This window comes from Belonocnema kinseyi, chromosome 4, assembly GCF_010883055.1.
Source record: "Belonocnema kinseyi isolate 2016_QV_RU_SX_M_011 chromosome 4, B_treatae_v1, whole genome shotgun sequence".
NCBI classification, from domain to species: domain Eukaryota; kingdom Metazoa; phylum Arthropoda; class Insecta; order Hymenoptera; family Cynipidae; genus Belonocnema; species Belonocnema kinseyi.
Genome location: NC_046660.1, coordinates 51032293 through 51057013, shown reverse-complemented (window position 1 = coordinate 51057013; position 24721 = coordinate 51032293). Strand labels below are relative to the sequence as shown.

The window sequence follows — 24721 nt, the reverse complement described above, 5'->3', positions numbered from 1 at the left end:
AATCAATTTTTTTGTTAAAAATTAAACTGTTTTTAATTTGAAATAAACATATTTTTTAATTAAACATTAGCTACTACATTTTTTGTTGAAAGTTCATCCTTTTAGCTTGGAAATGCATTTTTGTTTGTCAAAAATGATTTTTTTTTTAAGGATGTACAATACGTACAATCAATCTCAAAAGTTTCCTATCTTTAAAATGATTTATAAAATCAACAAAAAAATATCTATTTAGCATTTTTATTTAGTCCTAATGATCAAGGCCTCATTTTATTCTTTGAAGGATTCTCTGCAATTCTATTTGGGTGGTGTCAATTAAAATTTAAACTATGATTGTTTGTAACAATAATAACTGTATGATTTCTCAATTAATTTATCAACCCAAATAGAAATTTAGAGAATCCTTCAAAGAATAAAATGAGACCTTGATCATTAAGATTAAACAAAAATTGTAACTTTTCCCTGAAAAGAAAAAAAAATAAAACTTTAAATAACTACTGTTAAGTAAACAATTTCAACCTAAATTATTTTTTTTCTGAAGTGTGCTTAGAAGCCTCCATCAAGATTTACTTTAAAAGTTTCCTTGACAATTCAACTGTTTGGTTGAAAATTAACTTTTTTATTGAACATTTATATTTTTGGGTTAAAAATGCAACTGTTTGGTAGAAAACTCGTCTTTTTGGCCAAAAAATTAATTAGACAATTCAACTGTTTTGCAGAAAATTGTTTTTTTTTGTTAACTGAATTTTCAACCTAACCGTTGCATTTTCATCCAAGAAAGGTGTAATTTCTCCTAAAGCAGGTGAATTTTTAAATCAAAAAGACAAACTTTAAAAAAAAATAGTTGAATTTTTAACCGAAAAGTTACATTTTTATTTAAGAAAGATAAAATTTCTCCTAAGACAAATAAAAACAAAAAAAAACCTTAAACAAAATAATTAAATTTTAATCCAAAGAAGATTCCAGTTCACTTTGTAACATCAAAATAACAATTGTAAACAATTTGCATCCTAAATGGATGTCTTTTTAAGAAAATTATTAAATTTTTAACTAACTAATAGAATTTATAACTAAAAAAATAATCTGCAGAAGAAAGTTGTTGCGAATTTTCAAAATTCTAGTCTAAAAATATTTCATTTTTAAAGTTTTTAACTTGTCCTATTTTTGAAATTTTAATATTAAATTATTCAGATTCGAGATTCTTCAATTAAAAATAAGATTGTTCAATTTTAAACGCTTTGAATTAGAAATGATACAAGATCAAATTCTTTCTACAAAAATTCTCCATTCAAAAAATTGTAATCTGAAATTTGTCAACTTAGAACGCTCCCAATTTTGCAGTTAAAATTGAACTATTTGGCCGAAAATACAATAGTTTTTTTTTAAATTTATTCTTTTGTACCCAATATTTTTATACAATGATACCATTTTCGAAAAAAAAATTTTTTCATCAAAAATAATTTCTTTATATATTTCTTATTTTTTAATATCTTGAATGTCCAATGCTCATTCGTGAAAAATTAACTAAATATTACATTCAGTAAAATAAAAGTGCATCATAATAGATTGTAGAGAGGAATAAAACTCCTTAATGATATTTTTATTGCCGAAGAGTTGGCGTTTTTATTCCTTCAATAAAGTTCAATTGTTCGGTCGTCAGACCCATTAAATTTTGTATTCCATTCACTCAAGTCGGTTTAGATTCTCAGTTTCGGTGTAAACTGGTATTTGTATCAAATTCAACTAATTATATAAATGAAACAGAATTTAATTCAAAGAAATAACTCTGCGTATATATTCTTCACTTTCAAAACATGTGTCAAGAATCTTAAACTGTTCATATATTAGAAATAAAAAAAGTTTAATTCAATATTTCCTGATTTTGACATTAAATTCCTTGAAAATGTATTCAATTTTAGCAATGCAAATTCGTTTTATCTACTATAATACAAAAATTAATCCTCCCAAGATTCTTTTCAATACATTTATTATTATAGTAAAAAATGTTCCATTTTTACCATATATCTTTGACGTCATATTTTACAGCGATAATTTTAATCAGACTCATTTTTCCACCTACAAGAAAAAAGGCACAATCATTTTATAAGAGTTTTTATATTTATAATTAATTTTACACGATTTTTAATGATTTCTGTCCATTAAATAATTTATTTAGAAAAATTGCTATACTTAGATTGGAAATCTATTCACGGATATATAAAAATGTCTTACAAGAAAAATTGGTTAGAAATAATTTTTATGTGTGATTTTCTATTTTCTAAATACCATTATTGATAATAAAATGTGAAATTAACTCTAAATGTTTTTAAACTCAAATTTAAAACAGTATAAGTATGAGTGCCAAAAAAAAATTGGGATGTCAAAATTATTTAATTTGTATGACTCATCGAACAAATGTTTTAGCTTTAAAGTTTATTTAAATCCTTACTGGTTTAGTTTGCAATCGTTCAAATAAATATTTTAAAACTATTTATTGGTAAGATTTAAAAATAAATTTTGAGAATGTTCAACGCTCCTATAGAAAATTTCACTTTCTTCAATTTTGCTTAATTACTTTATAATTTTCAGCTGTTCAATTTTATACTGGATTCTGTTTCTTCGAATTTTAGACTGTTAAAACATTTAAAATTCTAAATTTCGTTTAAAATTTGTTGAAATCTTTTTAAATTCTAGAATTATTTTTTAAATTAGTTGAAAACTTCTAAATCTCTTTTAAAATTATTAGAAATTTTCCTAAAATGTTTTTAATAATCCTGCAAAATTAAAAATATTGCCCTACAATCTTCTAAATTCTTTTTTGGCTACATTGGAAACTTTGGAAATCTTTTGAAAGAAGAAATTTTTTTATTCTTTTAATACCTTACACAATTCTTAAAAAGCTTCTAAATTTTCTGTTCAAAATATGTAAAAATATACATTCAGATTAAATTTCATGGATTTTTAGAATCGACCTCGGATAGCGATTAAAAAACAAATTTCCAGTTTTTGGCAAAAATAAAAACTTACTCCTGCGATATTCAGGATGCTGCATGAGAATAAAAGCTTTCTTTTTTGCTACAAAAATTCAGAAAATTTCTTTCCTGCCATTAAATGATATATATTTTAAATAAATATTTTTAATACAAATTTTTGCTTATTCTTTATAAAATAATACTTTGGAAAAATCCTTTTAACACAATGTGCATTTGATTTGTAAATTTTTTGTTTTCATGGAATAAACCCAATTTCGATCAGTGTTGCTTAACTAGTTCTATATTGCAACCCTGCAATTAGATATACAAATTTAATTAATTAATTAAAATTGTGACGTTCAAAGTTTAAATTTATGTCTTTGAAATGTTAACGATTCAAGGCTTTCTATTTTAAAAAATTCAGCTTAAAATTGTTTAGTTTTGAATGCTTGGTTTGTAGTTAATAGTTTAAAATTAACTTAATTTACTTAATTCTTAACAACAACAAAAAACGAATTTATTCAAAAAATGCATTTTTAAACGAACATTTGACTTTTCAATCTACAAACTTAAAATTTCAACAAAATGTTCGAATTAAAAAGAGAATTTTCCAACCGTATATTGATTAGTTAAATTAACCAAGATTGACTTTTTTTTAAAATAAATATATAAATTTTATACAAAATAGTTGAATTTTCAATTACAAAATATAAATTTGCAATCAAAAATGGAATAGTTAAAGTTCAGTTAAAAAATTAAGTTTTAACCATAAAAACATAAATTTTCAACGAAAGTTAAATTTTTAATCAAATAGTTGAATTTTCATCATAAGAAGTAAAATTTTCAACCAAGTGGTCGAACTGTAAAAAAAAAGAATTTCAACCGAAAATTTAATTAGAAAATTTACAGTTATAAATAAAAATGTCAATAAAATTGTTAAATCTTCACCCATGCAATTACATTTTAAACTAAACTACATATAAGAAATTTTTATCTAAACAAAAGAATTTACAAACCAAAAAGACGAATATTCTATGAAACAATTAAATTTGTAACCCAAAAAATAATCATTTTTAACCAAGAATATTAATTTTCTCTAAAAAAGAACGATTTTCAACTAAAAATTGCATAGCTAAATTTTGAGTCAAAAAAATTAATTTCTAACAAAAATAAGACTAATTTTTAACAAAATAGTTACATTTTTAACCCGGGAGGAATTTTTTATTATAATGATCAATTTTTAACCAAATAGTTGAATTTTCATCCTGAAAATTTGCATTTAAAACCAAATGGTCAAATTTTGAAACCAAAAATAAAATAAATTCTCAACACATTTAATAGTAGTCAAATCTTCAACCCAAAAAGACTAATTTTTAACAAAAACATAAGAAATTTCTACCAAAAACGAAGGAATTTTAAATTTAAACGAAATTTCTATAAACTAATTTAATTTTTAACTCAGAAAATGTGAATTACAAAAAAAATACATTAATTTTGAATTAAATAGTTCAATTTTCTATCAAAAAAATTAATATTCAATGAATAAGATTAATTTCCAAGCAAAAAAACAACGTATTTTCAAGCAAATAACCGTAAATGGAACAGGTAAATTTAGAGTAAAAAAAATGTATATATTCAACCAAGAAAGATGAATTAAAAAAAAAAAAACAGTTAAATTTTCAACCTAAAAAAATTTTAATTTTCAAGAAATTTCTAACCATAAATAGAATAGTAAAATTTGCAATCCAATAAAATGATTATCAAGCAAATCAAAAAAAAAGATCCCATCTACACCTTGTCCATTTTCAAAATTTTATTTTAAAATTGAAAATCCAAAAATGGAAAATTGTTCAAGTAAAAGATTTTAAACTTACACATCGTAATTAAAATGATTTTAAATTGCATTATATCATCTGATTGGATAGATTTTTCTTCTAAAAACAAATTCAGTGTCATTTCCCGGTCTCGATAAAATTCCCGGTTTCCCGGTCCACCGGCTACCTCTCTTGTGTCTGACAGTAAACACTCTTTGATGCAAAAAAGAAGAAAGCAATCCTAAATGAGCCTAAAAAAAATGGTAAAATATTTTCTCTGTCGCTAAATCAGAATTAAACTAAAGTCCGCCTGCCAAAATTGGCAGGAATTTAGGCTGTGGCAGCTGACCTTGAGATGCTGGTAACATCGCTGATAGAGTGTTCTTGTATCGCTAAGTTCAACGGTGGCACTTTCCTGGTTATTGTGCAATTCGGAACAAGAGGGGCCCAAGCCCTCTGCCTGGCCCTGTGCCCCAGGGGGCATGACCCCTAAACGGCACTTTTACTTGAACCTTTCCATTTTGTAAAAATTCTGGTCACATGTTGAATTCATCGATTAACCATATTCAGCACAAAATCACTTCCTTCACTATTCAATAGTCTCCAGTCCTTCCACTATTCATGTGTGCCCTCCTTTTCAAAAAATCAGATCACAGCCACATTTTCCTCCACTCGCCACCAAACGATTCCAAATCATATTTTTGATATCGCTCTTTAACTTTAAATATCTCGAAAAATCCGTCAACTTGTGCTTCAACACTGCAGGTTCAGAACCTCATAAAAAATATCAATACTTAACAATCCTTGTGCATAATTACATACGTTGTGCTCTTTAATTGCCAATTCAACAAAATATCAATCACAGTCTTCGAGCGAGTTTCTCTCGATTACTATGTAGTTAAAATCACCTTTGAATATCACTATTAAACCTCTAACGTCAACGATTCTATTTAACAACCGACGAGAGTGTAGGTATTTTCACTGTGGGTATTTTTAGCCCACGTAGAGAAGCTGAGATCAAATTTGAGTGAAAGAAAAGAAATGAAATTTCACTCCGCGATTGGGAAAGGGGATCGGAGGCTGGAGCCTCGGCTACCAGATGACAACTGAGGACACAAAAAAAAAGAAACAGGTGCGGATTTTATCGGAGGAATTCAAAGATGTCCGCAGGGGGTGAGAAGGAAACGTTCGACTCGAGTGCGTGAATCAGAGCGTGAATTCTTCCTCGACGGTATGATTTTGCGCGATTCATTGATTTTTTAGGTCATTAAAAGTCCCAGGATTGAAATGTTGTCAAGTGGTACTTCATCAATGAATTGTCAGTAGCACCACGTCCACACAGGGGTGAAGAGTTGGACTGAAAATCTGAAGGTTCTGCACACCTTGACGATTGCCAATGTCACTGGTCGTATTATTAGAGATTCTTGATGGCTCACTGGCACTCACGATTAATCCGATTTGTGAATCTTGGGGGAAAAGTTGGCGATTTTTGGGAATAGGGAGCGATTGGAAAGTTTACGCAAGAGCACAAACCTCTGCATTGCAACCCTTCCCACCCCTCAGAGTAGACTGTCAGCCCTCTTGGCTGACTGGCCTGTATCGGCCGTAAATCCATAACCAGTTTGCGGTAACTTTCGATAGGGGCTGATTCTTTTCTTTTTTCACCACGGCCGATCAATCTGGCCTGTTGTCGGCGGAGTAGTCGAGGGCAAATGATGAAACACGAGGCAGACCAATTAATCCAACTGGTGTGCTGACCACCGCTGATGCTCGTCATAACGTCATTGATTCCAATGACAACAGTAGTTCCAACACGCAGAGGCAAGCCATCAGCTGTTCCAGTAATTCCGGGCTGCTGCTGATTGGAGTAGACAAAATTCAATGAAGAATACAAGCACTGCATTCGCGCTCTTATCGATCCGTGGCAAAAACGTTTATGCAATTAACGCCTGCCTTGTTTTGAATTAGATGACTGGTGTCAGTTTGATGTGACAAAATTCGATAATTGTCCGCAGGGCTTTTCAGAGTTAAGTGAAAATGTTCTCAGACGAGGGGAAATAGGGTGTTTTTTTTTTCTAAAAAAATCTGCCCGCTCCGCGGGCATATTCTCATCGCGCGCGGCTCGCTTCGCTCGCACGTTTGAGCGCGCCTAGGGCGTGCGACGGTTGAATCTCGCGCTCGGATATTTATTCTTTGCATTTGGAATGTTTGAAAAAAACTTTATCAAAAAGATCTCTTTTAGATGGCAGTATTTATATGCGTCTCCATATTCTGAATTGTCTACTTAATTAAGTATCGTCAAAGATTAAGTTTCTCAAAACTCTGTAGGCTTTGAGGTACACATTCTCATCGTGACATTCGCGCTGCGCGCTCGATTTCCGACGGACATTTGTAAACAGGTTTTGTTGGATTTTTTTTTCGTAACTTTCGCGTCCTATCAAGAAGTAATTCTTCACGAAATTGTACATCTTGTTTGGGATAACCATTTTTGTTAATTCATCTTTTTTCGTATCCAACATAGTTTGTCCACAAAATGGAATTTTTTATTTTCAATTATTTTTTGTGCAATCAAAATTAGAATTTTCGATTTTTGAAAAAAATCCAAAAATTAGTTATGATAATCTTGTAGGGCTTTTAAAAAGAAATATTGTTCTTCTCTTGACTTTTTGTCATATCGTGCGTTTTTGGGCTTCAAATTTTGATTTTCGGTTGATTAAAAAAATTTTGAAAACGCTATAACTCTGAGAATTTTCTTTTTATCGAAAAAAGTCATTAGATAAATTTTTTTTCTATTAAATACCATAAATATCCGTACATAGAATTTTCATATTCAGAAAAAAGTGGTCTCAAAATTTTTCAAAATGCGCTCATTTTTTGAATTTTTATCAAAAATGGCTGGTTCACGAACTCGTTCTTTCTTTTAGGACCTAAAAAAAGTGTGCCAAAGATGAATTTGATTCGTTCATTTTTTCGAGAGTTATCGTGTTTACGGACGGACAGCGGGACAGACAGGCGCCATCGTGAAAAACTGATTTTCGGATTCAAGGGGTCTCGAAACATGCAGATCCGTTGAAAATTGTGATGTCAAATTTCCGACAATTCTAATACTTTCTCAATCATAAATGATGAGAATGTAAAAAGTTAGGGAGGGGGGGGGTGACAGGGACGGGAATTATTTCAAATAAAATTAATGTAGGTTCAACAAAAAAGTTGGATTTTTCTTCCAAAATTTTCCTCTTGGTTCAAAATTGATTTTTTCGTTAAAAAAACTCATATTTTCTGGGTTAAAAATTCAATTTTTTTGTAGAAAATTCCTCTTTGGTTTGAAAATTCCTTTCTTTTGGTAGAAATTGATTATATTTGAGTTTAAAATGCAATACAGTTTGGTTGTAAAAGCACTTTTTTTAGGAGGAAAAGTCAAATCTTTGGTAAAAAATTGATCATTATCATTAAAAATTAAACTACTTTATTAAGAATTCGTTTGTTTTTGGTTAAAAATGAAGTATTTGAACTAAACATTTATCTATTACATTTTTAGTTGAAAATTGTTTTTGCCACTGAATTTAATTGGCAACAAAATACATAGATACATTTTTACCAAAAAGATGAATTTTCAACTGATAAGGACCAATGTTCAACCGAAAACAGAATAGTAAAATCATAAATTAAAAAACTTAATTTTAAACAAAAAAAACGAATTTTTAACAAAATAGTTGAATTTTTTTCCAAAAGAAATGAGTTTTCAAAAAAATGGTTAAATCATGAACCAAAAAAGATTAATTTTAAAGTAAACACTTGCATTTTGAACCAAGAAATATGACGTTTCTACCAAAAGAGAAGAATGTTATGCAGAACAATTGAATTTTTAACTCAGAAAATATAAATTTTTACCAAAAATATAAATTTTTACCAAAAATATAAATTTTTAATCACGGAGATTAGGTTTCTAGCAAAAAAACCAATTTTGAACAAAATACATGAAATTTCAACGAAATAGTTGAATTATCATCTAAAAAAGGTCAATTTTCAACCAAAAATGAAATGGCTAAATTTTCAGCAAAATTACTTCATTTAACAAAAAATTCAACAAAACAGTTAAAGTTTTAACCAAAGAGAGGAATTTTCAGCCTACAAAGTTGAACTTTCAACCAAATGATCGAATTTTCAACCAAATGATCGAATTTTCAAACAACAAAAAAAGAAATTTTCAAACGTAAATGTAATATATGTAGTTAAATTTACAGTTAGAAAAATAATTTTCAACCCAATAGTAGAATTTTAAACAAAAATGTTAATTTTATTCCAAGAAAGATGAATTTTCAACCACGCAAGATAAATTTTCTACCGAAAAAAGATTCATAATTTTAGTAGTAAAAATTTTGACTATAAAAAAATTGATTATAAAAAAAGCAATTATCAACAAAATGTTTGAGCTTTAAAAAAAAGATTTTAACCAAAAATGGAATAGTTAAATTTACATAAAAATTTCGACCGAATATTTGAATTTTCATTGAAAAAAGTTTATTTTGAACCAGGAAAGATAAAATAATTAAATTTTCAACCAAATTGTTAAGTGTTTAAGAAAAAAAGATGACATTTCCGCCAAATAGTTGAATTTTTAAGCAAAATTGTCCAATTTTCAAAAATAAATAAATTTTTAAATGAAAATGAAATAGGTTAATTTAGTTTAAAAAATATATTTTTAACCATATAGTTGAATTTTCATCCAAAAGCTAATTTTGAACTAGCAAAGATGGATTTTCTTACACAAAAGATTTATTTTCAATCGAAAAAGTCAAATTTTCTAACGAACAAGACGAATCTGCAACAAAATAATTTAATTGTGAACAAAATGGTAAAATTTGTAACCCAGAAAGATAAGAACTCTACCAAATAGTTCACATTTTAAGCTAAATGGTCTAATTTAACTATTGAAAGATTTATTCTATAACTATGGAAAGATTGATTATAAAAAAAGGAATTTTCAACAAAATGGTCGAGCTTTAACAAAAAGACTTTAACCAAAAATGGAATAGTTAAATTTACATAAAAATTTCGACAGAATAATTGAATTTGCATTTAAAAAAAATTATTTTGAACCAGGAAAGATGAATTATTTACAAAAAAAAAAATAATTTAATACACGACAAATTTTCTTTCCATAAAGATGAATTTGCGACAAAATAATAAAATTTTCAACAAAATTTTTTAATTTTTAAGAAAAAAAGATGACATTTCCACCAAATATTTAAATTTTTAAGCCTTTCAAAAAGAAATAAATTTTTAAATGAATTAGGTTAACTTAGTTTAAAAAAATATTTTTAACCATATAATTGAATTTTTATCCAAAAGTTCATTTTGAACTATAAAAGATGAATTTTCTTGCAAAAAAGATTTATTTTCAATCGAAAAGGACAAATTTTCTATCCAACAAGACGAATCTGTAACAAAATAATTTAATTTTGACCAAAATGGTGAAATTTGTAATCCAGAAAGATAAGAGTTCTACCAAATAGTTCATATTTTAAGCTAAATTTTCGAATATAAAAAAAGAAACTGGTAATTGAATGGTTAAATTTGCAGTTGAAAAATTTAACTAAATAGTGGAATTTTTCATTAAAAAGTTCATTTTTAACCAGGAAAGATAAATTTGGAACCAAGAAAATTCAATTTTCTATCAAAAAAAGATTAATTTTCAAACAAAAAAAAGTTCATCCAAAAAAAAAATTACATTTAGATTTTTAACAATATGGTTATATTTTCAACCAAAAAAAGATCAAATTTCTCCCAAAAACATAAATATTCAATCCAAAAGGACGAATTTTCTATAAAAAAAGACGAATATCGAAAAAAAACAAGGTTTTCGATCACAAAATATGACTTAGGAATAAGAGTTGAATTTTAACCCAAAACGATAAATTATAAATCGAAAATATAATTGTATAGAAAATACTTCAAATTAAAAAAAAATAGTTTAATTTTGAACCAAAAACGATGAAAAAGAGTGCGAAGACTGTTTAAATAACGAGTTTTAACTTCAAATACAAATGATGTAAAGTTATTTAATAAGAAATTCGAGTTTTTTATGGGAAACTTTCAAATGTAAAAACTATAAGTTTGAATGATTTTCAAAAGACATTTTCAACCTTTCAAGGTTTAATTCTCTGCAATTTCGCAGCTATATTTATCACATTAAACATGTAATGAATGTATTTTCTGCGATAACTTTCATCAAATGTGCCATATTCTCTTTTATCAGATACGCTGATAAAAATGTGATATCCTTAAATCCACGAAGATCTGTCAACGAAATGTCTTAGGAAACTCATCATTCATCGTGAATGAGTTCTAAAAGAATCAATTTTTAAGATATTGAGAGATCAATAGATATAAATAGTTAATAAGAATGTAACTTTGGTAAATTTTCCAGGAATACATTCACAGGATACATTTTTTATATAGATTTTACAGAAAATATAATATGATTTTAAAGTCCCTGTGATTATTAAACCGCAAAAATTCCAGTAAATTCAATATGAATGACACAATTACTTTTTTAATTTGCATACAGAATTGGGGTCAAATTTGGGATAAAAAAAGAAAATATTAGCCTTAGGGGTCAAGATTTGGGGTTTAAAAAACATTATTTAAATTTAATTAATCAAATGAAAAAAATTGAAAAATGAAACAATTTTATCTGTTGTAAAAATACAATTTTCGATTGTTATTTGACAATAAAGATACTATTTCTTCAAACTGTTTAATTTTTAATTGAAAAAATGCGAACCAGAAATAGAATTGTTAAGGTTTCAGTTTCAAAACTTAATTTTCATGAGAAACTAATTTCAACCAGTTGACTTCAACCAAAAATATAAATTGTCAACAAAAATGAATAATTTTCTAACCATAAAGACGAATTTTCAACTTCTAACAGATAAATTTCTAACTAACAATTAAACAGTTAAATTTTCAGATACAAAAATGAATTTTTAGTAAACAAAAAAAAACTAATTTTCAACAAAAGTGACATTTTCAAACAAAGAGAAGAATATAAAACGAAATTAATTTTTATTCTTGTTCAACTTTCCAACAAGTAGTTGAATTTTCGACCAAGAAGGATGGAATTTTTTACCAAATAATTAAATTTCCAAACAAATTACATCAAATTTCAATATAATAGTTGAACTTAAATCCAAGAAGATAGATAAGTCAACTTCAAAACATTTGAAGTTTCTACTCGAAAATATGACTTTTAAGTCAAAAATTTAGTGTTCTATCAAATAGTTTGTTTTTAACCATATAGTTCAATTTCCAACTAAAAATATTAATTTTCAAGTAAAAAGTTAGGTCTTAACAAAAATAGTGCAGCTACAAACAAAAAATACATTTTTGAAAATTAAATTTACCTTCAAACAAAGTGGTTCATTTTCAACAAATTTTTTCTTAATATTTAATAAGAAAAACATTCTAGTTCAACCCAAAAAGACGAATTTTCAATCAAATTGTTTAACCCTCAAACAAAACAGATTATATTTCAACCAAACCGTTGCATTCTTAACCAAGAAGGATGCATTTTTAAGCAAGAAGATTAATTTTAAATCATAGTGAAATCTTTTGACAAATAAAAAACTGTTTAGTAGCAATATTTCTTCTAAAAGATATGATTCCTTTACAATGGAAAAAAAGATTTACAATACTCTTCGTGTTTCAATAAAATGACTGTTTTAAAAGCAAAAAAAAAATTTAATTCAAGATTACGCTATAAAATTGTTCAAGTATTAAAAATGAACTTCAATGTTTAATTAAAATGTTATTCTTTCGCCTATAAATGATCGTAATTCCTATTTATTTATCGCATCCTTCCCGGTTTTTACACTTTTTCTCATTGTTCTACTTAAATTCCAAAGGAATTAATAAGATCCAAGAATAAAATCCAACTATTGTTGTTGTAAATTCTTTCTGTTCGGTCGAAGAGACCGAAATTCATAGTTGAAAGTTGAACAAATGTAATTAACTTTAGTGGAAAATTCTTTTTTGTTGTTGTAAAAAGTAATTAAAAAAATATAAATGTGAGTATTTGTCGAAAATGTAACTGCTCTATAGAAGATTCGTCTTTTAATCTTGAAAATTCAACAACATTTGGTATAAAATTTAAGTCTTTCGTACCAAATTAAACTGTTTTGTAGAAAATTGATATTTTTTAAATTTAAAAACTCCATTGTTTAGATTAAAAAACTTAAAAGGCAGAAAAAAATTGATTATTTCTTTCTTTATCATCTTGATTCAAAATTATACTATTTGGTTAAAATGTTATGTATTTTATGAAAAGTTCATGTTTTAGGTTTACATTCAATTGTATTTTGTTTTATTTAAACCTATTTATGTTGAAATATCAACTAAAAATTAATTTTTTGTGTTGAAAATTCATCATTTAACTAGACAATTCTTTTTTTTTATTGAAAAGTAATTGTTTTAATTGATTTAAATTGTTAAAATATCAACTAAAAAAGCATCTTTCTAGTTCAATGAAAATTTAACTATTTCAATTTTGGAAAAAATTATATACATATATTTAATAATTCAACTATTTAGTGTAAAAAATTTAGGAGCGAAAAAAATATAAACAAAAATTTAATAAAATAAAATTTGGACAACATCGTATCCACTGTTCAGAGTACCTAGTTGAAAATTGATCAAGTTTGTTACAAATTCTCCTTTTTGTTTGTAAAAAATTAATCTTCTTGGTTGAAAATTCAACTATTTGGTTAGAAAATTATGCATTTTTTTGAAAATTCGTCTCTTTTGGTTAAATTCAACTGTTTTTTATTATCCATTAAAATTTATTTTTGTGGAAATATAAAATGAAAATTCATCTTTCTAGATTGAAAATTTCACTGTGGTTAGAAATTTATTTTGTAGGTTTAAAATTCATAATTTTATTTAAAAATTTGTTTTCTTTTTTATTAAAAAGTATATAATTTTTTTAATTGAATACGCATACTCTTGTGTTGAAATAATAACTGTGTTTTAAAACATTCGTTTTTTTGCCTCAAAATTTTAAAACATTTGGTATAAAATTCAACTATTTAGTACAAAAGTAAATTGTCTTGTAGAAAATAATTATTATGTATTGGAAATTAATTCTGTTCAATACAAATTTAAATACTTTAATTTTGGGAAAAAAAAAATTTTTTAAATTAATAATTCAACTATTAAGTTTAAAAACTTAAGAACGAAAAAAATATAAACCAAAAATTAATCAAATTTAATTTGGAGTAACAACCCATCCATTGTTCAGAGTAGTTAGTAGAAAATTAATTGCTTTGGTTTAAAATTCGTTTTTTCTTTTGCATTTCTGGTAGTAAATGTATATTTTTCAGTTGAAAATCAGTCTTTTTTTGGTGAAAAATTAATTTTAATGGTTGAAAATTCAACAATTTGATTGAAAATTCATTTGTTTGTTACAGATTCATCATTTTAGTTAATAATTCAAATCTTTTGTTAAAAAATTATCTTTTTTTGGTAGAAAATTAATCTTCTTGGTTAAAAATTTAACTATTTTGTTGAAAATTAAAGTATTTAGTTAAAAATCGGTCTTTTTCATTGAAAAGTGTGTCTTTAGTGTATTTTTTTCTCTCGAAGTAGTAAAAAAATTGTGACATTTTTTACAAAAAGTGTAAAACAGTGTTATTAGAGATATAATTCCGAGATCTGCCTGATTAATTATCTCTTCTTTGCATGCTTAATAATAAAAATCACTTCCAGGAAAAACCGGTTCCTTTCGTATTCTTGTAAATTCATAGTAAAAAAACTTGTCATATGCTAAAAAAGCAACGTAGTCATTAGATAAACTTCTGCTTCTTATTTACACAATGCCACTTTTATTATTCTCCCCGAATGTCGTTTGGAGCAAGAAAAAAATGATAAGGAAATGTAAATAGATCACAAGACGAAAATTGTTCAAATTCAGTTAGGTAAATTAGAATTAAATACAGTTTATCACCGCTGAGTCATGATGAGAATTTATCGCCGTATCTATACATTTAGAGCATGATTAGTAATCGCTAATCGGTTTAAATTAACTTAGCAAAGCACGAAAATTCCTTAACTTTTATGTCAGTTTTTACATTAATCGATTTTAGAAAGACTGATTTTCATTTCAATTGTTTTGCTGGTGAGTTAAATTAATATAATTAGAAATTTAGGTTAGGAAAAATTTCTATTTTATTTGTTTCATAGTTTGGAATTCAAGAAAATGTTTTCACGCATTTCAGGTATTTTGCAAACATTATAACCAAGAAATTTGGCAGAATGTTATTGGTTAATGGACTTACCGAGTTCCAAATTAATTAACACGAACTCTTTGTTCTTCCATATGTTCGCCAAAGAGTATTAAAACCCCCCAAGAAATAAATTTCAATAAAAATGACCAGACTTGTTCCAAATAAAGAATTTATTCCAATTTTTCCACTGATTCTTCTGTCTCAATGCAATCAATCGAACAAAAGCTAACCTTTATACCCTTTATACAACAAGATGGAAAGGGACCAAAATAAACCCTACACGCGCAAAATGCACCAAAATCGTGGGAAATGGGAAAAAAAGAGAGATGGAAATTCGAGAATGTAGAAGTAAAATAAGGAAAATTTTGCTGTACCGTGATGACACCATCCTTCATGGTTTTTCGGCTTCGGATAATCATGCCGACCACCTTCTTCGAGACCTTGGCGGGCATACTCACGCACTGCGCGCACAAGCTCTTTCGCTTTTTTAATTTCATCAAATATTAACAAATTGACGATGGAAAATAAGCCATTTTCCCGCGAATCCTTGCTAAAAATCACTACCAATCTCAAACCATTCAGCCTCTTGCAAAGCACCAAACTGCAAAGCTCCCTCTCACTGTATCACGAAACACGAAGGTAGATAACAAACTCACCTTTTCGTTGCACGTTGCAACTTGCAGACTGAAACCGCCACGTGGTGGCGCACTATTTTGACGTTTTCCTGAAAACAGCTGTCTCGAAACGACGAATCACAGGATGGGTACAACAGAAAGATTGAGGTTAAGATCTTATTCGCATTTAAGCGCGAAATTTAAATTATATTTTAACTCTGATCGGACTAAAAGATTGACTTTCAAATAATTTCATTTTTAACCAAAATACAAGACATTTCTACAAAGAAAAATAATTTTCAAACCAAGAAGAGGAATTTTTTACAAAAAAAATTGAAATTTTAACCAAGAACACATACATTTTAAAGAAAATAGTTGAATTTTGAATCAAAAAGGATTTATTTTCAAGTACAAATAGAAGTTAAATTTTCATTTAAAAAAGTTAATTTTCAACCAAAGAAAAAACAAGATTATAAAAAAAATATATGAAATTTCAACCACAAAATTAATAAGTTCATACACAACAATTTAATTTTATACCCAGAAAGTATGAATTTTCAACAAAAAACTTAGTTTTTAATCCAAATATTTCAATTATCACCAAAATAGTTGAATTTTTAACCAAGAAGATTAATTTTAGAAAGACGAATTTTCAAACAAATACATACATTTCAACAAAATATTTGAATTTTCGGATAAAAAAAATTAAATTAAAAATTTTTAAAAATTAAAAATTAATTTACAGTTGACAAAAGTAATTTTCAACAGAACAATTGCACTTTAAACCAAAAAATAAGAAATTTCTACAAAAAAAAAGACTTTTTAAACAAAGAAGACACATTTTCTACAAAATAATTGAATTTTTAATTAAGAAAATATGAATTTTCAAGAAAACAGTTAAATTTTTAACCAAAAAAGATCAACTTTCAACCAAAAATAAAATATTTAATTTTCAGTCAAAAAAATTAATTTTCAACAAAATAGTTCAATTTTCAATTACACGCTTGCAGTTTAAACCCAGAAATATGAATTTTCAATAAAAAATTTAATTTTTTACTAAATAGGATAATTGTCAACAAAATAATTGAATTTTTACCTAATAGATGGATTTTCCCAAAAAGATTAATTTTCTACCAAAAAAGACAAATTATCAACCAAACACATACATTTTCAAGAAAAAAGTTGGATTCTGAACCAAAAAGGATCGATTTTCAATTAAATGGAAAGTTAAATTTTCAATTAAAACAGTTTATTTTTCAACCAAAGAAAAAACACGATTATAAAAAATATATATGAAATTTCGACTAAAAGAGAAGTTCATACAAAACAATTGAATTAATAACCCAGAAATTATGAATTTTTAACAAAAAACTTGATTTTCAAACCAAATATTACAATTATCAATAAAATTGTTTAATTTTCAGATAAAAAAATTTTATTTTAGCAAAACATAAATGATCTTTTTTTATAAAAAACCTAATTTTTTATTAAAAGAAAGAAATTTTTAATCAAAATTATACATTTTTAACGAAATGGTTGATTTTTCATCCTACAAAGTGCAATTTCCAATCAAGCGGTCGAATTAAAAAAATAAAATAAAAAAGAAATCTTTCCAACCGACACTGGAAGATAATTTTACAGTGAAAAAAATTAAATTTCAACAATTGCGCTTTAAACCAAATAATAAGAAATTTCTACAAACGAAAAGACTTTTTAAATTAAGAAGATACATTTTTTACAAAACAATTGAATTTTTAATCAAGAAAATATGAATTTTCAAGAAAACAGTTAAAATTTTAACCGAAAATAAAATAGTTAAATTTGCAGTCAAAATACTTAATTTAAAAAAAAATAGTTCAACTTTTCACCATACACTTGCGATTTTCAACCAAAAATTGAATGGTTAAATTTTCAGTTAAAAAAGAAACAAGATTATTAAAAACATCGATGAAATTTCTTCCAAGAAAGAAAAATTACATACAAAACAGTTCAATGTTTAACCCAGAAAGTATGAATTATCAAAAAGAAATTTAAATTTCAAACCAAATATTTTAAGTGTCTAAAGAATGGTCTAATAAAATGGTCAAATTAAAAAAAAAAAAAAACAAGTATTTAACCGAAACGGCAACAGATAAATTTAGAGCTAATAAAAATATTTTTCAACAAAACAATTACATTTTAAACAAAGATATACAAAATATATATAAAATTTTTTAAAACAAAAAGAAGAATTTTATACAAAAAAGAGGTATTTTTATTTAAAACGGTGATTTTTTGACGAAATATTTGACTTTTTAAGCTACAAAGTTACTTTTTCAAATATATTTTAAAATTATCAAAACACCGAAAATGCAATAGTTACAATTATTGTATAAAAATTATTATCAACCAAGTATTCAAATCATAAAAAAAGTTTAATTTTCAATCGAAAAAATTCCAATTTAAACCAAAAACACGACTTTTCTACAAGACAATTGAATTTTAACCCATAAAATATGAATTTTCAAGAAAATAGTTCCATTTTCAGTAAAAAAACTTAGTTAAAAAAACGAATATTTAACAAAATAGTTCAATTTTCGACAACACGCTTGCATTTCAAACCAAAAAATATAACATTTCTATCAAAAGAAAAGAATATTACACGAAACAATTGAATTTTTTTTTTAAATTTTCATTCAAGAACAAAAAAAAAATTGTGAACAAAAACGTTAATTATTAACCTAACTGTTCAATTTCTAGCCAAGTTGAATTTTTACCCAAGAGATGAATTTTCAACCAAGCTTAATTTTTTTTAGCAAGAAGCAAGAAGTTTTGAACAGATACATGACTTTTCAAAATAAATGAATTTTCAACGAACAGATGAATTTTCAACCAAGAAGATTAATTTTCTACCGAAGAAGACCAATTTTCAATCAAACATTTTTAACAATTTTTTTCGAGGAATTTTCAACAAAATCTATGAATTTTAAACCAAACTTGATGTTGATGAGTTGTTGATAAGGTTGCTGAGTTGCTTGATTAAAAATTGCATTTTGTAGAAAGAAAAGTCAACTATTTCGTTAAAAATTCATAATTTTAATTAAAAATTCCTTTCTTTTGATAAAAAATCACTTTTGTGTTGCTAAAATTTAATTTTTTTATCAGGAAATTCAACTATTTTGTTGATAATTGAAATATTTGGTTTGAAAATCAAGTTTTTTGTTAAAAATTCATAGTTTCTGGGTTATCAATTCAATTGTTTTGTATGAACTTCTTTTTTAGTCGAAATTTCATATATTTTTTTTATAATCGTGTTTTTTCTTTGGTTGAAAAATAAACTGTTTTAATTGAAAATTTAACTTTCCATTTAATTGAAAATCGATCCTTTTTGGTTCAGAATTCAACTATTTTCTTGAAAATGTATGTGTTTGGTTGATAATTTGTCTTTTTTGGTAGAAAATTAATCTTTTTGGGAAAATCTATCTATTAGGTAAAAATTCAATTATTTTGTTGGCAATTATCCTATTTAGTAAAAAATTAAGTTTGTTATTGAAAATTCATATTTCTGGGTTTAAACTGCAAGCGTGTAATTGAAAATTGAACTATTTTGTTGAAAATTATTTTTTTTGACTGAAAATTAAATATTTTATTTTTGGTTGAAAGTTGATCTTTTTTGGTTAAAAATTTAACTGTTTTCTTGAAAATTCATATTTTCTTAATTAAAAATTCAATTATTTTGTAGAAATTTCTTATTTTTTGGTTTAAAGTGCAATTGTTCTGTTGAAAATTACTTTTGTCAACTGTAAATTAATTTTTAATTTAAAAAAATTTTTAATTTAATTTTTTTTATCCGAAAATTCAACTATTTTGTTGAAATGTATGTATTTGTTTGAAAAATCGTCTTTAAAATTAATCTTCTTGTTTAAAAATTCAACTAATTTGGTGATAATGGACAAATTCAATGAACAAAAATTAAAAAATTTCAAATATTCCATTGATTTCAGTAAAACTGGTGTGAATTTAAAAGAATTCAATGGAATTTGAGAGATTTCGATGAAACTCATAAGAATTTGAGAGAATTAAAGAAAGTTCAAAAGAATTTCAAAGAATTAAGAATAAATCAATAAGAATACAGGCTGAATTCCAAATAAATTAAAAAAAAAATAAAATAAAAAACATTTCACTAATTTTAGTAGTTTACGTAATTTTTATGAAATCCATAGGAATTTAAGATTAATTCAAAAAATCCCAAAGAATTTAAAAGAACTTAGGCTGAATTTCAAACGAATATAAAAAATGGTAAAAATCAAATGATTTTCCTTGAATTTAAAATAAAGAATGTAAAATAGGAGAAAGAAATCAGGACGAATTCAACAAAATTCATGAGAAACAAAAGGAAAGAACGAGTTTATAAGGCTTAAAAAGAATTCAAGGTGAATTTAAAAAAATCAAAATCCCAAAGAATTTATCATGAATTCCAAATAAATTTAATCGAAAGAAAAATTAAAAATATTACATTGATTTCAGTAAAATTGGGGTTAATTAAGAAGAATTGAAGGGGATTTAAGAGAATTTGATGAAATTAATAGGAATTGAACATTAATTCAAAAAAATTCAGGATAAATTAACATAATTCAAAATGAATTCAACCAAATTTTAAAAATCCAACAGTTTTCCTTGAATTGAGTGAAATAGGAGAGAACAGAATTTAAGGCGAAATTAACAAAATGTAAGAAAAATGAAAAAAAGAATGTAAAAATATGCAGAACAAAAAATTAAACAAAATTTGATTGAATTTAGAGAAACATAATGAGAACAAGTCAATGAATATCACATAAATACAAGGTGAATTTGTAACAATGTAATTGGATTAAAACAAAATCAGATTATTTTAAAATTTGTTTAAAACCAAAAATCTAAAATAAAAAAAATCCCTTGAATTAAATAAAATGAGAGCAAGCAGAATGCAGGTCTAATTAAATAAGATTTTGAAGATAATTTAAAGAAAAATAAATAAACATTGAATAAAATAAATATGGAGCGAATTTATATTTATAAATCAAGGTTAGTTATACAAATTTTATTGTATTGAACTCATTCAATTTAAAGCGAATTTAGACAAATGTAAGTTAATTCAAAAGAATTGAATGAAATTCCTAATAATTCAAAATGATTATAATTAATTCAGGGTTACTTAAAAACTTTTAAGATAATTATGAAAACATTCACAATATTAGAAAATAATGACTTGAATATAATTTGAGTGAATTTTGAGATATTTAAAGCAAATGAGAAGAATTCGATATAATTCAATAAAATTCAAGGGTAATTGAAAAAAAAAGTTATTTAGAAAATTCACCGAATAAATTAAGTTTAAAGTAAATTTAGAAAAATGTATAGAATTCAGAAAGAATTTGAGTAAATGCACAAGAATTCAAGATGAGTTAAAAATACTTTAGCGTGAATAAAAAATTAATAACTTGTAAATCCTTTGAATTGATTACAGTTAAAGAAATTCAAAAGAATTAAAACAAATTCTAAAGAATTTGAGAAAATTTAAAGTGAATTCCAAATGAATTCAAATAAATAGAACAAAATTAAAATATTCCATTGATTTAGTAAAATTGGTGTGAATTAAAAAGAATTCAATGGAATTCGAGAGACTGATGAAATTACTAGGAATTCAATTTTTCAATTAAATTTTTATTTTTAATCCTGGTAAATTCATTATTTATTTTTGATTCTCTTATATTTTGTTGAAGTCGCCCTAATTTGTGTTTACTCCCTTTTTCCTTTTATTTTTACAATTTTGTTCAATTCACTTTAATTCTTATGAACTTCATCCATCTTTTGAATTCCTTACATTTCTTCTAAATTCACAAAAATTTTACTGAAATAATTATTTTAGATTCTTAAATTTTTTCAATTAATTTGGGATTCATCCTAAATTCTTTGAAATTATTTTTAATTAATCTTGAATACCAATAGATTTGATCAAATTCTCTTAAACAACCGAAATCAGTGAAATATTTTTTATTCTCTTAAATTCATTTGGAATTCAGCTCCTATTCTTATTGATTTATCCTTATTTATGGTGGCCGCTAGACCGGGAAAACTGGGAAATGACAGGGAGATTTATGAGATTGGGAAAAACCGGAAAATGACTGTGAATTTATTTTTTGAACGGGAGGTTTACAAATTTTCAGAAAAAAATCCGACTAACTTAGATTTCACCCGTTAAAAAAAATTAGTTAAATCAACTGTGAATGTGAATTAATTATTTTAAAATTTGAATTGCACTTAAAATTTTTTTAAATAAATAATAATTGATTCTACACAGCGATTCGACATCAGTTCACAGTTTTAGAACTTCTAGATTTTGACGTTAAAAATTAAACTGTTTCAATTGGAAAGTCTTAAGCAAATGTAAATGCCCTATTGAAACTTTATAAACTATTTTTAATTTTAAAATAACTTTTAAATAACATATTTATTCTTAAAGACTTTCATTAAATTTCAGTCTAAAATATTACATGCCTAAACCACGTAATTTTTTAATTAAAAAAAAGAACAATTACTTATTATTTAGAAATATTTGATTGTACATTTAAAATCGGTAATTTTAAATAAACTACTCAAAACGGAACAAAAAAACTAAATTTTGAAAATTACAATTTTAAATGTTCTATTTAAAAAATTTAATTCGTAAGTCAAATTCTTAAATTTTGATGTACAAATAACAATTGAACAACTAGTATTCTTAGAAAAAATCGAGTAAGTTCAAGAAGTATTTCGAAGTTTTGAAAAAATTCAAAGTTAATTAAAAATTTGAATTGATTTCAAATAATTTAAATGAAGTGTCTACGTGTACCGATAAAGCCCGGCTATTATTACCAAAGTTTGAGTGCAAATATTCAACGGCCTAATTTGAAACCAAATACAGTTTTTGGCAGATTTCGAACAAGAAATTTAGAAGCTTTTTAATAATAACATTTTTTAAGATTGCTAGGAAAATTGAAAATGATTTTTTTTAATTATTTCAAATTCGAATAATTTTAAAAGATATTTAGAAGTTGTGAAAAACTTTTAATAATATTTTTGAATTTGAAAAAATTCGAAACAACATGCAGATGTTTCAAGATCTTGAAATAGAATTTTGAAGCATTTTAAGTATTTTTCAACTATTTCAAATTAAAATAATTTAACATAACATAATTCAGAATAATAACTGGGAATTTCAAATTTTAACAAAATTCCGAGCTAGCATTGAACATTTTCGAAAAGGAACAAATTTCTGAATTCGAACAGGAAATTTGTCCAAAGAATTATAATTCTGAGTAGAAGCAGGGAATTTTCAAATTTTAACCAATTCTGAATTGAAACTGGTATTTATCCGGAAGAATTATAATTCTTCTTGGAACAGGGAATGTTAAAATTTAAATAAATTCCGAGCTGAAACAGGGAATTTTGTATTAGAATGAATTATAATTCTAAATTGAAACGGGATATTTTTGAGAAAAATTAAAATTATATATTGGAACCGGGAATTTTACAAAAATTCGAATTCTTTTTGGAAAAGGAACATTTTCGAAAAGTATTAAAATTCCGGATTTGAAGAAGCAATTTTGAATTCTTAACAAATTCTGAGTTGGAACTGGAATTTATCCAGGAGAATAGCAATTCTCAATGGAAAATGGAATTTTTCCAACAAAATTATTGTTCTGTGTTAAAACGAGGTATATTCGAAAACAATTAAATTATACATTGGAAGAGGGAATTCGTCCAAAAAGTTCTAATTTTTCAAATTAGTTTAAATGGAAAATTTTCGAAAAGAATTAAAATTTCGGATTTAAATTGGGAATTTTCAATTTTTTAAATTGAAAATTCAAGAGTGTCACTTTGAGTGCTTTCATTTGCAGTTGAGTTCTTATTACTTCGAATGGAATTATTATTTTATATTCTTAAATTTTTTTAATTAATTTAGAATTTATCCTGAATTCTTTGAAATCCTTTTGAATTAATCTTGAATTCCTATGGATTCCATCAAATTCTCTTAAATTAATAAAATCAGTGAAATATTTTTTATTTTCTCTAATTCATTTGGAATTCAGCCTGTATTCTTATTAATTTATCTTTATTTATTGGAAATTTTTTTTAACTTTGTTTAATCCACTCAAATTATTATAAGTTTCTTCAAAATCTCTCGAATTTCGTTGAATTCTTCTAAATTCATTACCAGGTTTACTGAAATCAATGGAATATTTTGAATTATTCATTTGGAATTTACCCTGAATTCCTTGAATTTTTTTTTTATTTCTTCTTAAATAATTTTGAATAAATCCTGGATTCTTTAGGATTTAACTTTGTTGAATTCACTCTGAATTCTCTTGAATTTATCCTTAATTCGTCAAAAATCACCTAGAATTCTTGAAAAATAATCTATTTTGTTAAAAATGTATGAATTTGGTTGAAAATTCTTATTTTCTACGTTAAAAATTGAATTACTTTGTATAAAATGCTTCTCTTTGGGTAGAAATCTCATGTTTTTGGTTTAAAATGCAACTCTTTCGTTGAAAATTTTCTTTTAAATCATAAAATATGAAATTTCTATCAAAAGAGAATAAGTGTTAAAAAAATATATAATTTTCAAACCAGATAATATAAATTTTCAACAAAAAAGTTAATTTTCAACCAAAATAGTTCAATCTTCACTAAATTATTAGATTTTTATCAAAAACATAAATTTTCAACAATAAAAAAAGATTCAAAATAATGTAAGTTGGATTAAAAAGAATTCAAAAGAAAACTCAAAGGAATTAAAAATAATTCAAGGGAAATAAAAATGATTCAAAGGAATTGAAAAGAATTAAAAGTAACTTCAAAGAAGAAGAAAAGATAGCGATCTTTTCATTAAAAATTTAAATTCATTAAAATTTTACATCTTAAAAAACGCTGATGATTTAAAGCCCCGCAACTTTAAAAAAAATCTATAAAAAGCCGGAATGAAATGAAATTTAAAATAAAAAAAAACAGTGGACTGGAAGAAAAAGAGAGGCTGATGA

The 24721-nt window shown here is 25.3% G+C and overlaps 1 protein-coding gene across 2 annotated transcripts in view; it reads right to left on the bottom strand.

The window, feature by feature from the left end:
- Positions 1–15709, bottom strand: part of LOC117172045 (hippocampus abundant transcript 1 protein) — a 51583-nt gene extending 35874 nt beyond the window's left edge. For both annotated transcript variants that reach the window (XM_033359777.1, XM_033359779.1), the window contains exon 1: positions 15441–15709. In XM_033359777.1, coding sequence (XP_033215668.1) covers positions 15441–15563 — 123 coding nt within the window. In that variant the 5' untranslated portion in view covers positions 15564–15709. The remainder of the gene's footprint in view (positions 1–15440) is intronic.
- Positions 15710–24721: the final 9012 nt, after the last annotated feature.